At 31.6% G+C, this 18,631-nt stretch overlaps 1 protein-coding gene across 1 annotated transcript; it reads right to left on the bottom strand.

Annotated features, from left to right (window-relative positions):
* MS3_00010355 (uncharacterized protein) lies at positions 1 to 11,562 on the bottom strand (the record flags this gene model as incomplete). Its single annotated transcript, XM_035732133.2, has 2 exons — positions 1 to 149; positions 11,061 to 11,562. 2 exons carry the CDS (start codon positions 11,560 to 11,562, stop codon positions 1 to 3), a joined length of 651 nt encoding a protein of 216 aa, XP_035588600.2.
* Between the last annotated feature and the right edge of the window lie 7,069 nt (positions 11,563 to 18,631).

Below are 18,631 nucleotides of genomic sequence, written 5' to 3'. Positions count from 1 at the left end.
TTAAAATTCAATCATATCTTGTTGTAGAAGACCTGTTTTCTCTGACGAAAGTAAGTTTGATTGAGGTCCGCATTTACGATTCAAAAGATACTGACGTGAATGCTTTTCAAGCGTGTCTGACCATTTATCGTAAATTTCTGAGTTTATGTCTATAAGTTACAGAAAGAAACAGAGACAATACAAACTTTTCTAAAACGGTTAAATAATTCAGTTTCACATTTATAAGGAACGTTCAACTTAACGTTAATATATGTGACAAAAAAGTTGGTATTAATAAACTGTAAAACTTCAAGGACAAAGATGATTGATATTAAATTCCATAAATAAATAAGCTCATATCAAATACTAGCTCAATTCAGTGGGATTAAAAGTAAAAGAATTTGACAAAATAAAATTGAAGACTGAAAATGAAAACAATATTCACAAAAAGAAATTTAAGCCGGCAATTTTCAGATTGATTTTATTTCAAATACTGTGGTTCAATGTTAATTTGCCAAACACTGATGCTTTGTATTCTTTGCGCACTTAAATGTCAAACTTAGCGAATCATCTCCACATAGAGAGGTAAATCTCTCAACCCTCCCAACTTCAACTGATTTAAGTGGAACGTACTTTGTTTACCAACATTTTAATATGGTACACTCACGCTGAACATAATGTCCTTGAAAATATTATTGTTTATTGTTGGATCTTTTTACTTTGTCTCAAACGAAGCTTATAGGCAGTTTGATAATGAATATAGTTTGAAAAATGCCGTAAGGTTTTCTTATTAAATCATAAGTTGACTCGTACATCAAAATCATAGTACATTTATGAAAGGCTAATTAATAACAGAGTTTTCTTTCATTCACACATGATACAAATAAACATAAGTTGATGGACAAGGTAAAAATTTGGAAGTTATCGGAAACTCATTTACTCAGAGTGGTTGTTTAGTATGGAGTAAAAGTATAAATGAATTCTTTCAATGTACTTATTGCTTATTCAGCTAATTAATCTTGAATGCAGACAGCAATAGATTAACTCACACGAGTATGACTACTGAATAGTTTTAAGTAGTCACACTTGTTTACATACATTTATAAATGCATATTGCTATAAAATAAACTATGATTATTACTTACTGAGGTTTGAACCTCAGAATTCACTGAGTTATATTTAGTGACGTAACTGTCCAGTCTTTGATATTGTGAGCATACTTGATTTTTAATCAACCATTCAGCTTTTCAAGTGAACTGTTTATCTCATTTACGGCTCTGTATCTGCTCATTATAAAAAAATACTCTTATTATTTGATAGATTATTACTCTAGGTTATTTTTTCATGAAAAAAGTGATCTTTATAAAGTTTCCGTCCTACCCTGCCGAATCGACATGAATTGACATTTCGTTTACTAACTCCTTAAATCCTGTGTTGAAGTTAGACATTAACACCGTTGGATGCCGGCTCAGTGGTCTAATGGTTAAGTGCTCGCGCGCGAAGCCAGTAGGTCCTGGGTTCGAGCCCCGGGTGGTGCGGGGTCGTGGATGCGCACTGCTGAGGAGTCCCATACTAGGACGAAACGGCCGTCCAGTGCTTCCAGGTTCTCAATGGTGGTCTAGCTTCAACTGACTCAAGAGTTCAATCTGTGAAAATTTCTAAACAACTAAAGTCATCAAAAAGCATTCGCATTGTCGTCTTTCAATTAACATTATAATTTAAAGGATATATCACTACCGCCTTTATAAAATTCATTTGAAATCAAGAATATTACAATAGTAAATTTCAAATTCTTAAAACTGAACTACAATGTAAGATAATTTATCATACCAAGACATCTCTATTTTCTATATCTTCACTTGTAGCAAATCTGTTGAACGTGAATTTGTGAATTACAGTTAAACTATTTGGGATGTAATATTTATAATTTATCATGTGTGTATACGATTGTACATCTTGAAAATTATTCCTTCGCTGAGTAAGTTGTTTTATGACTTAATCGGTACATTTAAGTTAATAATAGTAATATTATGTTTGTTATATCCCTATAAGCAGAAAATTGAATTTATGACGTTTCTGAACTGAATATGAATCGCTTCTTTAACAGATAATTAAATAATCAGATTAAATCAACGCTTATTGAAATGGGATAAATCAAAATATTTAGTACAGTCAAAAGAGATATGATCATAGCAATATTAAATCATTCAAGCAAAAGGTGAGATGGAATGTGTGCGTATTTTAATGGCACTAAATGTTTTGATCCGTTACCCTGTACAGTTTAGCATAGTGTTACTTTAATCTGATGATTTGTTTAATAGTTGAATTCATGAGTTGGTGCAAGCTAGACTACCATTGAAAACCTGAAAGCACTGAACGGCCGTTTCCTCCTAATATGGGACTCCTCTAAAATCCTTCATCCTAATTTATTTATTCCCTAACGAAGCGACCTACACCAAGTGGCAAAACGTCAATAATTTGGTTTTAGATTCACTAAGATATTACAAATGTATTATTACTGCATCACTTTTATTCTTATCCAAGGATTTCAGTATATGAGGATTGAATTCGATTTAAGATTGAAAATTTTAGAATGATTCTAGGCTGAACAATTGGTGAATGAAAAATAAATGAGTGCGACTGTGACACAAGCCTATACAGACCTATTTCTTCCAAAATATACGATACATAAATTGTGACTGTTCAACAGGTCTCATTGAAGATGTATTCATTTCCTCATACTGCCTAGTTGAGGAGTTAATGACTTTGGGGGTTAATGATGTTGTCTTGAATTAGGTTTCGTAAGCGTTCTTCCAAAATACTCCCGCTTCAGCAACGATAGTATCCTAAGGTGAGTCTAACGCATATCTCAAAACGTATCAGTCATCGAAGATCTATTCAACCAACAATAGACTCTCAGTTTACAACTAAAACTGTACATCCAACTTCATTGTTGCTCACTCTGACTAAATCAGAAGAAACATGAGTTGAGGATAACTGTGACCAAATAATTTCAACCTACACATGTGTTCTATTAGGGAAACGTTACACAAACAATTATTCACTCAAAAATCTCTAGATTCTCAACTCACCTGAATCGAATGCTTCCAGTGACTGTTCTACAGTTTTCAGAGTCTGGGGTTTACTACCCAGTACAAATCAGGACTTGTGACTGAATGACGAGGAAAGGGTAAACGTACTAAGTCTCGAGTTTTTTATTTCTAAATTGTTTATGAAGTATGAATAGCAGGGAATTCCATGCGATCAAGTTAAGGAAATTCGTTAACCATATTTGTCTCCCCTTGTCTTAGCATCAAGTCATTTTCTCGCGAAATATTTTGTGATTTTTTTTAAGTCTTATATTTACTAAAATGATCTATTAAATAAGCAATTTTTCGTCCCAAGATACATTTTTTCACGACTGGATAAATGTTCACACAAATAACTTCCCTAATGCCTATGTGCTACAAGAGATATTAACTTTCTAAATTGAAGCTTTTTCCACAATTGACTATTATTATAATTGTACATTTAATTTATGTCAGTCGATATAAAGAATTTAAATTGGGTTTCTTCATAAAAGTGATTTTTATTGATTCCATTTGTTATATCATCACTTCATCAATAAGTTTCATAACGAATGGCCTTTTCTTCTGGTACAAAACGTTTTGGATAGTCTTAAAAATCTGCAAACGGCCAAAAACATCAATAAAAATAACGATGCTTTGTGAGTATCCATATTAAAAACTTGAAATAGTTCAGTTTTCCTCTTTATATACCCATAGTTATATTCATTGTAAAAGCTGTGTTAGTCTTCCTGTTATTTAAACTATATAAGTAGTTGTTTTAATTCGTATGCCTTGGCATACGATAAATAAATTTATTGACCTATGAAGGAACAGAATTAATTTAAGTGCTAAATTCATATATAACTAAGTATTCTCTAATTTACATTTCCTACTATAATCTTAGTGTTGACATTTTCCTGTATGCCGTGGATGAATAGCGTTGATGTAATTTATCGTTTTAGCCTTACTTCAGTTCAACTATTGTTCCTATTAGATTTTCTCAATGTAAAAATATTTAGTTGGTGCATCAAGAACAGAAACACTAAATTAATATGTGATGATATTTACTAATAAGTCAAAATGTAAAATGTTGAATATTTAACTTAGTAAAACGTTGTCCTTTATGAGACAATCCAATTTAATGCCTTTTAAATTATTATTAAGAGTTATTTATCAATAACATTATTTGACGGAAGTCGAGATTTTAACGCGCGTATTCTATTTATTTCTTAATAAAAGTTCCTACCACTCCTATGTGTTGAGAGATATCTAGTATATTAGTTCGAGTCTAAAAATAGTTGTAGAGGTTTGAAATTACGCATAAAATAGATTTTGTAGTACGTTGAATAGATTTTATAGTATTTCAGAAAATATCTATTGTTATTTGGTTCATCTTTAGTAGTGTTGAAACTTTGTGCTACTTCATGCCAAAACACTAATTTCAAATTCATTACTCATATTATTGAATTATAGAATCAGCTTACAATATTTTACAACGGAAATGTCCTGTTGAGTCAAACAAATAGAAAATAAAGACAAATGTCAACCGATGATGCTTATTGATACATAAGTAGCTGAATAACGTATGACAGTGAAAAATTAATGACTTCTAAAGTGTCTGAAAATTTAGTGAAACAATGGAAGACCTATTGTGTTCTGCATATTCCTAAAGATTATTCAATTAACTTCAGTCTACGATACTGAGCTTATTAATTACTACGTTTCGATATTAAACTGAATGTGCGTTTTGCTTGTGTATAATGTAAAGATTTTAGTTCCTTTTATAAATTTTGATAGAACAATGAGATGGTAATTATTTGCAAAATGTAATGTGTTTGCCCCGTACATTTCGAACGATTTAATCACATATAAACTTATCAAAGCATGTTATATGGAAATTATTAAAGGTCAATTAAATGAAAGTTCAAGCAAACAAACCGATTTTATGTTGAATTATCGTTTCAAATTCATTAAATACTCTAATCTGTAGCTAGCAGTGGAATCCAGGACACGCGTTTCGTCCTATTTGGTACTCGTCACCTGGATGTACCTGCATCTTAGGGTTGATGTTCACTCTGACTCTCCAACACAATACTGTTCGCTTCAAACGCCATCGGGTTATCCACTTAGTTACTGCTAGCCACTATCCATCTTTGCTCATAATGCTTGTGAATTAAGGCAACACCGAGGCAATACGCACAGCATGCACGTATGCCAATAAGAGACTGATCAATTGCAGTCCTAAACACCAATGGGAAGATTCAAGTAAACAATACCTAGTAAGTTTTTACTTTAGTCTGTAGTTTACTTATATTCATGATAGTCGTTAATTTTTAACCTAAGTTTAGTGAAATAACATATTCTCGCCAATAAACGTGTTAGGCTGCAGTACATAATGAACCTGCGGCTCACTTTGTTATATACGAATTCTCATATACAAAAACGCATAAACAAACACAACTATGTGTTAAATCAATATCCGTTTACTTATCATTAAATAGTCAGTCTTTAGGCTATGCCAACTGAACATATCTATTCATTCATTCAATCTGGTTATTGAAAAAAGAAATCATAGGTGAAAATGCTAAAATGTTCCGTAAGTAAAGTTTGGAAAGTAAGATTTCGTTAAAGGTCAGTTGATATCATATGAATGAAAACACTAGTTTGCATATCCATTTTAAATCTAGTTCATATGTATATTCATATGCTAATTAGAAAAATAGTGACAGTTTGTATTTTTTCAGATACATTTACATATAAACATGTCCTAGTTGTGAACTGAATATCTCACAAAAGTATAATATTGGAAAGAACCTATGATAGCTGAAAAATTTAAGTTACATCAATAGGAAAAGGAAATGTCATAAAACGTAAACCACTGAATATCAGCACCGAAAAGTCGGATAAGATTGTGTGCATACTCAATGGGAAGAAATATATTTTAGAGTCTTATTAGGCATGATTAACATTCACTTAGCCCATGATCCTTAAACAATCAGTGTGTAAGGGAATCTTGTAGGTAAGTAGTATTCCGTAGTATTGGAAAGACAAGATTCCACCGGTAAATAAATATTTATAAATCTATCTAAATCCATTTTTGCAGACTGTAGTGGAATGATGAAACAGAACGAAATAAAAGCACCAAATATTTAAGCATGAATTAAAGTATTAAGATTCATTTGAGAATTTTTTTAATAATGAACCACGTAAGTTCTACTACTCGTAATCGTTAGTAAGTTGTCAACAATTCAAGATAAAGCGAATTAAATACAAAAAATTACCTAATTTTATGTGGTTGAAATAGTTTATTCTTATGACAGTGAAAACTGATCTTTAACGCTAACTACATATTTCAGTCGGCGGAGATGATAAGGATATAGTACCTTTTTATATATCGTTTCATAGCTCAGATACTTGCTGATCAAATAAGAAAGTACAGTTCTTTTCGACAACAAGGTGTATAAATAGAATATATTCAAAAACAGTAAAATACTATAAACTTTTTATACCACATAGTTTCATCTCCAAACTATGATTTGTACACATTCATCATGACATTCCACTAAGTAAGTTTACCACTTATACAAAAACCTTGACATATCTATGATTTGAAATGTTTAGCTGTATTATATCTGAAAGGCTTATGATGGTAGAGATGGTAGGTTCAAATTTTCTAATTTGGGTTCTCAATGGATCAGTTAAGAATATTTAACTGAGCTGTTTTCAATGCATTTAACTCTTAAATATTTTTGTAATTTTGCATAATTAACGTTTTGATGTTATAGACATTAACATTAGAGTTCAAGATAAGATCAGATTATCGGATTACTGTGTGAGCGTTGGTTCATTGAAAAGGTTAGGCTGTGTTTTATGGTCGTGATTTTTTTAAGAGATTGAACAAAACAACAACAACACTAGCAAAGGCCCTTGAGATTTCATACAATAATGAGTCAAATGTTTGGATATCTCTGGTTTAAAGGGATCGCAATAGGAAGAGTGTATTAACTATTTGTATTATTGTATATAATGTAGTTTTGACAGTTACTTTCATCAGGTATAACACTAAACAACTTTATATATTTATCTTGCCGATTATATTAGTTTGATTACTGTTGTATTTAAGATGTACGCTACAGCTTCACTTAGTCTACTCGATAATGCAATCTACACGAGAAATTAGAATGGTAATTTCTTTAAAAAATCATATCGAACTGTGCATATAGATGTTTATTACATAAGATAATGTTCTAGATTTTAAAATGCTTAGTTACAAAATATCAGCCTATGCTCCATTGGGAGTAACAGGAGTAAGTAAGTAAGTTATAAAATGTTACAACATAATCATATATCCTTTTTTTGGACTATCTGAGTTACAGAAATTAGTTCTATTACTTGATATTAGAAATAGTGTTTTATTTACCGACATAAATTAAACAAAATCTACGTTTAAATTTAAAAGTAGTCATAATATTATACATTAACGATGATTTTAAATAACTCGACTTGTTAAATATCAAGGGTATTTGTGTGATTATTGCAATTTAGTATATTTTCGTTATCGATGTAAGCATTCAAGAGGTACTTAGTAACAGACATTCCTGACGTGTAGTGAAAATAAGTGAATACAGGCATTTTAGCAAATGCTTGAAACATTTTTATGCTCTAAAGCCTTCATAAATATTCACTTATTTTTAGACATATTTGATTACTTTTCTTCAGTTATTCACGCAAGTAAGTTAGAGATTTCACTATGATTTCCCTTCACATACATATTTACGCTTTATGTACAGTAATTTGAATAAAGATTTTATTCTCTGGTACTCGAATCAGTTTCGTCAGTGAACAACTATTTTCAGTATAAATACATTTTTGTATGATATTGAATTCATAAGCAAGTTACACTTTCCATGAGAATATTTTGACAATACAAACATAATTTTACAATATTTTCAAAGGTTATGTAGTTGTCGTTCACCAAATGTCTACAAGATGTCTACGTAAATATTTCACATTCTATCAATGTGAACAATTCATCGTAGGGGTTGAATCAACTTATAGTGACCTACTTTTGTAGGTCATTGTTATTTCTGTTAGTTAACAGTTTTACACATACGGGTGTTTATTATCTCTTAACGGTCAAAGGTCAAACCTGGCATAGATAAGTTAAAAGCGTTTTACTATCACACATAAGGGCATGTTGTATGAAATTAGGATTGAAGAACAAAAGTCTATTCTGAGAATCACTGTGTTGTACTAGAGATTATATAAAACCAAATCATATTTGTTGGTTAAGAATACTTTAGTTTTACACTGTTTGGTTGTTAAGACATTTACAAGCACTGAGTCATACTTTGATTTGCAACCAGCTTTCACTATTTAGCAAATCATGTAAGATGTACCCCAAAGAACCTTTAGATAAAGGTAGATCGAATGTAAAGCAAGTCCAGATAATAATTTTCATAATAAAATGATGATGATTGATGTACCACTAGGAATCAAAGACCAGTAAAAAAGCTGTCATGTCCCACAATCGATCCGCATGTAAGGTGTAATTCATCGAACATATGAGTAGTTAACTCATTATGAAATAGTTGACTGACAGTTGATTCATAGATAAGTAACCTGAACTATAAACCCTCATCGTAAGTAGTGGAGTCAAAGATATAAGAAACAGGGGTCGGTATCCGATGGTCGATTGTCATTCTGTAATGATGACTGACTAAATTTGGCAAATGTTGATCATTCAACCTAAACATCTCGAGTAAAATCTGAAGCCTATTCGTTCAATCGTTAAGTCTGGAAATGTTTAAAAGGTACAATATATCCAATTTCAAGTCCAACGATACAAAGTGGCAAAGACTGCTATCCACAAATGATATCATTAGGAACGTAATCACAAAGTACATTATTCATTATCAATAGTGAGATGAAACAAGCTCTTTAAAAATTGTATGGAGATAGTATAGTACAGGAACGAGCTTAAGATAACCATTACGAATTTTCAGGCTATCTAAAAGTAAGCTTCGTAAGTGAACAGTTTATACAAAAGAAAACTGTAATACTACTATGTGTAAACAGATTTTACGCATTTAATAAATCTATTAAGGTCTTCAACAGGATAATGTGGGTGGGGGGTAAAATGAAGAAAAACTGACGTAAAACCTCTTCCTTATGGAAATAGATTATTCATCTCCTCTAAGCCTTATAAGGATATAAATAGATTTTTCAGAGTCCTCATATTGTTCCTGATTAGGGTTATGTTTTTTTTATGGCGATTAAAGACCTTGAGTCAAGGTTTTCTTCACAATCTGATATCATATATAATACAAAAAAACTTTATCCAAATATATGAATGAATTTCATGCAAAAGCGCTACATTCGTTCTCTGATCAATTTGTCCATTAAATATAATGATACCAGGTTGGCGATTGTTTAATGATCAACAGTTTAGGGTTAGAAATTTTGAATACGGTTGATTTTCCTATTATATATAATCTGCAGAGACACTTGATATGTTCAGCACAATATTTTTGATTCTATGGTGGGAAAAATTAATTTTTCGCAATAATTTTGGACATTTTGAGCAGTATTCCTACCGTCCGTGATACGTGATAATTGAATTGTGTGCAAAAGCTTATAAGGCACATTATCGATTCTGATTGGCTCGTCCTTATCATATACTTTTATCGACTGCACTAGTCAATTTTTAACGAAACACTTTTTGACAACTTTACATTTCTTTCCACACTTTGAATGACAATTAGTCTATTTACTATGAACTTAGCCTGAACGAATTTGTGCCAGTCACATGAAGTCAGTAAGAAAGAAAGAGTAATGATTAAATGGCGTTTGATTATAGTTATTTTTATTAGTTCATTGTTCCATAAAACCGCTCAAATTATCGGATCATATTTCACGGCAAATAAATTTTTAGGGCAATTCCTACATTATTTTAGTAACAAGTATACTGGTAATCAGCTAAACCTTTAGCGCATCTTATCTACCTTCATGAAAATGTAGGCACTAATAAATCAAACCTGTCGGTACCTAAAGTCTTAAGATAAATTAATTTAGAAAGTAACAGTTTTATTATTTTTCTTGTAGGTAACAGAGTAATTCTCGTTAGCAGAAAGAAATATTTCAGGTCACGGAAATATGGTTGTGTCATATGATTAGAAAAGCTGGTAAGTGATTTTTAAAGTACTTTAAATCAATTCAAAATTTCTACACGTAAGGGTACTTTTTTAGTTCAGAAATATGTTGCAATTCTAAAGATGATTTTAAACATTAAAAACATTACTAGTTACAAAAATCCGATCACTTTAACTCCGATCTTCTACTTCACCTGCAATCTGCAGAAGAAATGTATGTTAGGATCTTATTTTTTAACATTCTAATAAAGGTGTTTTTTAAGAAATAAGTAAACTAATCAAGGTAATATAAAAAACAATAACAGTACATTTTGTATCCATATTATACTGATCGATATCCTCTGCACTTCCTTTATAATTTGCTCATTAAGTGATTATTTTCTACCAGCACGCTCCGATTTGTATCGTAACGTGATTGTATTGGTAAATCTTCAAACATTGGACAATGATTTCATTTTATTTTGAGACTACTCATCAGTGTTTTTCCAAGACTTTGTTATACTGAACCCATCACTTTAAGATTTCGCATTAAGAGCCATATCAGTCAAGTGGCTTAGGAACTAGTAATATTATGTTGCCAGAGTTTTGAAGTAATATAGTTTATCGTTTCATGAATCTAATTACAATACGACTGAATCCAGGTAATGATCAGTTGGTCGTTGTAATATGCATATATACCTACTGACCAATGAAAGCTAATAAACATAAAGCCTGCAAATAGTAAATTTCCACTAAGTTTTAACAATCTGGCTAATTCTCAAGATAAATAAAATAGACCACACTCAGTAGTCAATAGTGAAATCCCTATCCAAAATATTTTCATACATATTTATTAGTACTTGATAACAAAACATTTTCTTACTGTTTGCTGAGAACGTTTGTGAGCAGTGAGGAGTTTTCGTTAAATTTTTTGTTAAGGCTTGACATTTGTTATTGCTTAGATCCATGTTATCAGTGTTAGTATCAGTAAGCGAGATTTTTGATACAAGGGGTTGTTTTACTAATTGACTGATAGGTAGTTGTTTTTTGGGTTGATTATTATGACTGTTGTCACTGAAAACTTTGGAGTTATTCTTCGATGATGACGGTGGTGTACACTCAAAAGAATCATAGACCAAATAGTACGTTTTACTTGGTTTGCTAGTAGCGCCAACTGTTTTCCATGAAATAGTCTGCTTCTTCAGTGAATTATTACCCTGATTATCATTACATATATCATTGAATTTTCTGTTGACTAATTCTGCTTCACAGATTTCACCATTTTTGAGAAATAGTTCTTGAGATTCCTCTTCAACAGATTTATTATATTCAGATGTGGATGTTGAGGATACAAATGTAGAAACCTTTGACTCAGCTAATCCCATGAAATATCCATAAAAATAGTTTACTTAAAATGATGATATATTGACTGGATATATATATATATATATATATATATATATATATATCAGTGTGTGCACTCACTTTTTCATCCGAACTACTATGTTGTTACCAATTAGGTGTGCATGTCCATAAGTCTAATCACATGGATATGTGCACTATTTGTGCTAATTACCAAGGTTTAGTTATCAACTATGCACGTATTTACTCACATGTAGACACAAGTGGATAAGCTACCATACAATAATAAGAAAAAAAAATGTGCGATTTTCAATGTTTTTAACAACAATGATGACAAAAATGATCAGATAAATAATCACAATTTTTAAACGAAACGTTGCTATATAGACAGTATATAATGAGATGAAAAGTGTTTTAAAATCATAAACAATTACATAGAGTAAGTCTGATTACATAATAATCCCTCAATTAAAATTTTGAATCGATTCCTAAAAACGTAGGTTACTGAATGTAAACGGACGTCAGTAGAAAATATATTTATAAGATCAGTTCATTGTTTAGAGACCGAGATTTTACTGTGAGAAAGAAGCAAATTTTTCTGGATTTTAAATACATGGTTTTCAAGTGAGCCAAAGTTAAACAGTGAGAGTCTTTCTTTATCTGGGTTTTTATTTAAAACTTACAATGGAATTATTTAAATTCGCAGACGGCTGTGGTAAATTCCGCTGCAAAAATAATATTTACTCATTCTTTTCCTCATTCAGCTGTTTATAAGGCACCGAAAAAATATTGGATATGAGCCGTAAATCTAGTTATAATGATTAGTAGACTGAAGATCAGTTTGAGGCTGAAGTTTATCGATTTTAACATTTCTCGTTTTGTTTCTTATGTTAGAGGTAGACAATAGAAGAAAAATTGAACTATTCAAAAATATGTGGGACGTCCAGACTATTGACTGAGATTGATAAATTTATCACACAAGTTATTCGGAAACTATGCAATTAAAAATTATTTGACGCGAAAAAGCCTGGATTCAGCGATTAATAACCTAGATAGAATCATACAATATGAATGATAGATTATTCCTAACCTTGTTCATTGTGAAACAATTGCTAAATTTTACCGCTTATCAGCACACAACTAGGTATGTTAACAGCTGTTTTCAAAATAGCATTAAATTAAAAGACTAATCGACAATCTATCCTTTGATTGAACGCCAAACACGAGGATGATTGGTGCAAGAAATTAAATTTACCAGGTAACAATTAGGGAAAATTTTATCAAATGATGGTGTATCAGACATTAAGTTCTGAAAACTTGACATTAAGATTCGTTTGTTTAAAAACTTGAAATGTTAACATAATCTAAATTCATCTATACTTGACTGATCCCAAGGAAAATATAAAGTGAAAATTCCCATATTGACATTTGGTAAATAAAGGTACGAATTGAGCGAAGAAATTTCTTTTCGATAAGTTTTTCATCATGGCTCTACGCTAATATATATATATATATGGATTGTCGATTAGTCTTTTAATTTAATGCTATTTTGAAAACAGCTGTTAACATACCTAGTTGTGTGCTGATAAGCGGTAAAATTTAGCAATTGTTTTTGATGGAGTTTTGTTCTCTGAGCTGGATGGTTTGGTCGTGGAGCTTTCATCGTTCTTCTGAACGACATCATCAGCACAAACTTCAGATAGAAGTCTATCTGAAGTTTGTGCTGATGATGTCGTTCAGAAGAACGATGAAAGCTCCACGACCAAACCATCCAGCTCAGAGAACAAAACTCCATCAAAATCATCCACCTGAGCTACTAATCTTCTCCACCATCTTAGCAATTGTTTCACAATGAATATATATATATATATATATATATATATATATTAGTGTAGAGCCATGATGAAAAACTAATAGGAAAGAAATATCTTCGCTCAATTCGTCCCTTCTTTGTTTACAAAATATGAAGTGATAAGAGTAATATTCACAATCAAACTTATTCTACCTTCACCGTTAAAATACCAGCCTCATTCAGGATCGAAACTAAAGCACTCCGTTACAGTGACTTGACTATTTCAAAATCGAGTGCTTAAATTTTTCAATGTCAGTAAGTTTTCTGATTGTTAGTCAATGAAAAACATTTCTTTTGAGTTAAATCGAACACTAAAAACATTTGGATTCATTTTGAATTTAGGGTTTTATTTTTTAGGGTAGTTTTTGGAGTCGCTTATTTATATGAAGAATGTTGTTTTCAGTTTTACAATACATACATTACTTATTAAATCATGTGCTCTTTAGACTATCGACAAAGCTTTGTAAGTCATGTCTATCCACTTTCTTGAAAAAACCCGAGTAGAACTAGAGCTTATGTTGAATTCGTTATATTCACGTGATCGCGATTTACGTTTCACCAATAGAACGATCGATAACTTACTGCATAAATTATTTGAATAGATGTGAGACGAAATAAAACAGATTACATAACTGATACCTTTTGATTTGACGTTTTTAACTCAGTTATCTTAGGTATGTGATCGAAGATACCTTCAATACTTGGGTAACCACCTAATAATTATCTTCCACGTTACATCCAACAACAAATTGCATAAAAACGATGCAGTAATTTGCTAGAATTATAGTGAAGTAAAAATATTTATCTACATCATCACATTTCAGTAAAACTTCTAAAAATAAACACACTACTGTTATGGATACATATAGTATGATGGATTTCAGACTATCTAGAAGAGAAATACAAATCTCAGCGATCGCAAAACTTGGGATAGTATTTTAGTGAGTAAAATTTTAAGATTTGGAAAATTTACCTTTAAAACATAGTAATCACAAATACTGTTCAGAGATAGTAAGATAATCGCTAAACATCAGCGAATAAATTTCTCCAGCCTAATAATCCAATAATAATCGGTTGGAAGTTTAATGCATATCATTTAACGATTTAAGAGAAAGTCAGGATATTTTGCTGTTTGGAAAAAAAAGACAGGCTTAACGAAAAAGTAAGTCGTAGGTTACAGACGAACAAAGGAGTAATGTTGTGTTTATCACTGACATACAGTTTATTCATATAGTTATTCTGTATACGTGATTGTTAGTTTTTCAAAAAATGTGATTAAAATGCTAGATATGAATCAGTGTTCATTCCAAGATCTGGACAAAATCTTACCATAATGAATGCCAAAATATTTTGGATGATCTTTATATAGACTTTTAACAATATCAAGGGCTTTTCGTATGATTTTATTTACTAAAACGAGGAATAGTCATTTGGTTGAACAATGTAAAGGATGTTAACAAATAACAAATAAAATCTGTTAAAAACTGAATTTAGAACAACAAATGAAACTTTGAAAATTATTGTTTTTATACTTTTCATTATGATCTTAACTACATCTTTCAAAAGATGAATTAATTCGAATGGATGTTTTTATAGGAACAAAAAAGACTTACTGAATATGTGGAATTTCATCTCATGTACAAGATTACTTTGATTTTTTCACCCTAGCGTACTCAATGAAAATACGGCACAAAATAACATGAATATTAATCAACCAAATGACAAACTTTTCAATTTATAAATGGTAACCAACTTTATTTAACTGGTAAAGAGTGTCTATAATTAAGCAATCTATATTTCCTGTATGAAGTATTCATTTCTTCAAATAACTCGAACAATTTTTAGATTTACTCATAAATAAATAAAAGTTTATATTTATGAGTTATTGTCCCATAATACCTTCTTGGTATTATTATTTTCTATGTTGTTTATCAAAAAAGTGTTTATTAAAACAATAACAATCTGAAAATTTGAGTGGTGAATTAATTCAAGTGTCATGTGAAAATCATTTCAACCAAACAAGACGGAATATGAATGCTTCAATGTTAGTGTTTAAACGGTTGACCTATTTAGATTCTTGCTTACGTTCTATGATTGAAAATATTTTTCACTTTATCGATCAAAATATTGCACCGGCAATTAAGGGCAGACATCAAAAGAATGGATAGGACTGGGGAAAAACTGGAAAGAAGAGCCAAGGAAGGAGTTGGTTGAAAAATCCTGGTCGGCGGCCTATACTACCCCACGAGTGGAAATATTCACAAATAAGTATTGGTTAACCAAAAAATAATTACATACATATATGTATACATATAATGATCTAGGTACCTAAACGGTGTTCGGAATAAAGACCTCAAAGTCCCGAAATCCAGGATATACATGGAGCAGTCCACTGGCTTTATGGTGAGGTATTCAAACACACAGTTCATCATGCACTTACGAAAACCATATTTTTCCTCAAATGAGTATATTTATACGTAGAAACGATTATAAACGATGAATAACTCTTGAACGTTAGAAATGTTTTTCATCACGAGCAGATACCAGCTGAAAAATCACTGAAAATCAATAAGCTCTGAGCAGCTATTTTTCTTTAAACTAAGTTTATTTAGTATTGTGCACTGACAATCTTATTAATAATGAACCCAGTATATTTTGCATTACCGCTAGTAGAATATATTTAGTTCAATAAATCATCCAGTGTTACCGGCAAATTACTGTTTAACATCTCACTCCACTTGGTTACAAAGAAAGTGGAGGTTTTCCGAAATTCCTATTCATCCGTTACTACATTTCTTCAGTTCACTCAACTCTTTTTGTCACTAGACAAATGGTGATATAAAAATTTATACAATATAAATAATAGATGAAATTGAAGATTAACTAGTAACTTTTGTTTATATTGTGTGCACTGACACAGAAAGATGTATGAAAATACTTTTATGAGAAACGTTTAATAAACACGTTTATTTTTTATAACAAATTAATCTTAATCGTGTGTTAGCTTTTTTGTTTTATCGATACCGCTGTAACGGCAATAAACCTGACATTTATTTATCAGGCATTATCTTATATAAATTTTACCCTCACTATGGAAACTTTGATCAAGGAGAAAAGTTCTGGCAATAAATTATTATAGTTCAATGTGAATATACATTAAATAAAGCGACTGATTATAACATAACACTTCAAGGATAGCCCCATGAACAATTAAAAGAGAGAGAAGCATTTTAAGGAAGATGTATTGGTAATGACCTTACAAGAATTGACTTACAATCAAGTCAATTCAATTATATATCGATTTTTCAATGATTATCAATTCTAACAACGAGGAGATTAAACAATCGTCACTTGAACACAAAAGCATAGTAGATCAAATAATGGTTAGAATGTAGATACACTGAAGATGCAAATGAAAACATGCTGAAAGTCAATAAAAATAGTTTACCTCAAAACATGAATATGAATATTAAAATTGATTTTTAAAAAATTTTAAGTTTCAGAATGGCCCAAAATTTTAAATATTGTTACCCAACAGCCTACACCTAACCGATGTTGATATTTTCAATTGAAATTAGATCAGTCTTGGTTGGCATATGGATTGCCTTGATGTAACCATTATAACGACATAAGTTGATGCACAGTAGATGAAATGTGGTTAGCATTGAAATCCAGGAAGCACATTTAATTCTATTTGGGACTCGTCATCTGGATGTATATGCATTCCAGAGTTTATGTTCACTGTGGGACTGGAACCCAGTAGCGCCTACTTCAAACTCCACTGAGCTGTTGAGTCCAGATAACCACTCACTTGAATTACATCTCATACCCAACGAACAAATGAAAAATTGCAATTAGAAGAATCAATTTTATTGTTTTTCTCTGGAGGTTTTAGGAGGACTCAGTGCTCAACATTTTTGAAGGTTATTTATTTCACTTTGACGAGATTGTAAATACATTTTTACCGGACATAATTTACAACACCAAATAACCTAGTAAAACTTTAGCAAACAATCGAGATAACTGTATTTAATATGGTTTGTTAATCCCCTGTACGAAGTATACATTGCCCAAACACTTGTACCGCTACAAGAAAGGTTTCGTGATATGACCCCTGGTGGGTCCACAGATCCTTGTCGATATAGAGTCTCAATATATAACAAAGCATCTTTGAGGCCTTGCCTTGTTGTCGGTAAGTTTTTAGCTAATTACGTTCAGTGACAGCTGCTCACTTGGAATAAATTTTGTTTGATAGGATGATTAGTCAATGATTATATTACATACTTGAATAAAAATGGCCTCGGTACTTCTCTGTAATTAGGACTTCAAACAATCAGTATGCCCTTTGTTTCAATATATATTAATTGTTCGCCCGAGAGATAGGAGGTTCTGAGTTCGATTCCCGCTCTCAGAGTTGTTGAGGTGTACTTCTGAGGAGTCCCACAAAGGAAGAAACGGCCGTAAGTGCTTCCAGTTTTTCAGTGGTTGTCTATATTTGATCAACTTTTTTTCCGACTTAAGTTACTTGTCAGTAACCATATACATATATGTTTATATATATTCTCATCTCTTCAGCCAACATCTTTATTGATTATAGTTTAATTTGTACTGCAATAATAATTCAATAAACAAATGTAATTCAAGATTACAGAAAATATGCGTGAAACCAAATGAACAAAAACCACTGTGTGATTTTGTCTTGCATGATTTGTAAATTGCATGTATCCACTGAAATTGAAAATGAAGTATAAGAATAAACAAATATGTAACTATTCCTGAAAATGCATACACAAGTGAAAAAAGAATTCGGTATTCAGTGTAATGATAAAACATCTTGGTAAAAACATGTGGTCGAGAGTTGGAAAAGCTTATGAGTCAGAAAATATGTTTTTTAGTAGTTGAGATCATGAGTCAATTGAATCTAGACCACCATGGAAAACCTGGAAGCACTGGGCAACCTTTTCGTCCTATTGCCCCCAAATGCCCTGGTATGGCCGAGAGTGAGGAGAGTCCGCTCTCCCTCTCGAAATACTCTCACACGGCCACGTGTATACAGCCTCTGCCAGGGAAGTCCTACTCACTGCCTTCTCGTGGCGGGGGTGTCGTTTACGAAATTGAGAGGATGAAAAGCGAATATCCGGCGCTTTAACCGGACCCAAAACCAATGGTGCACATGGGCTCCAGGATCCTTAAGGAACAAATGGCGTACGAACCAATCGTTGGTCACCGGCTACCATGGG

Source organism: Schistosoma haematobium, chromosome ZW, assembly GCF_000699445.3.
Source record: "Schistosoma haematobium chromosome ZW, whole genome shotgun sequence".
Taxonomy (NCBI): Eukaryota; Metazoa; Platyhelminthes; class Trematoda; order Strigeidida; family Schistosomatidae; genus Schistosoma; species Schistosoma haematobium.
Note: the sequence above shows the minus strand (reverse complement) of the source record. Positions and strands in the feature narration are given on the sequence as shown.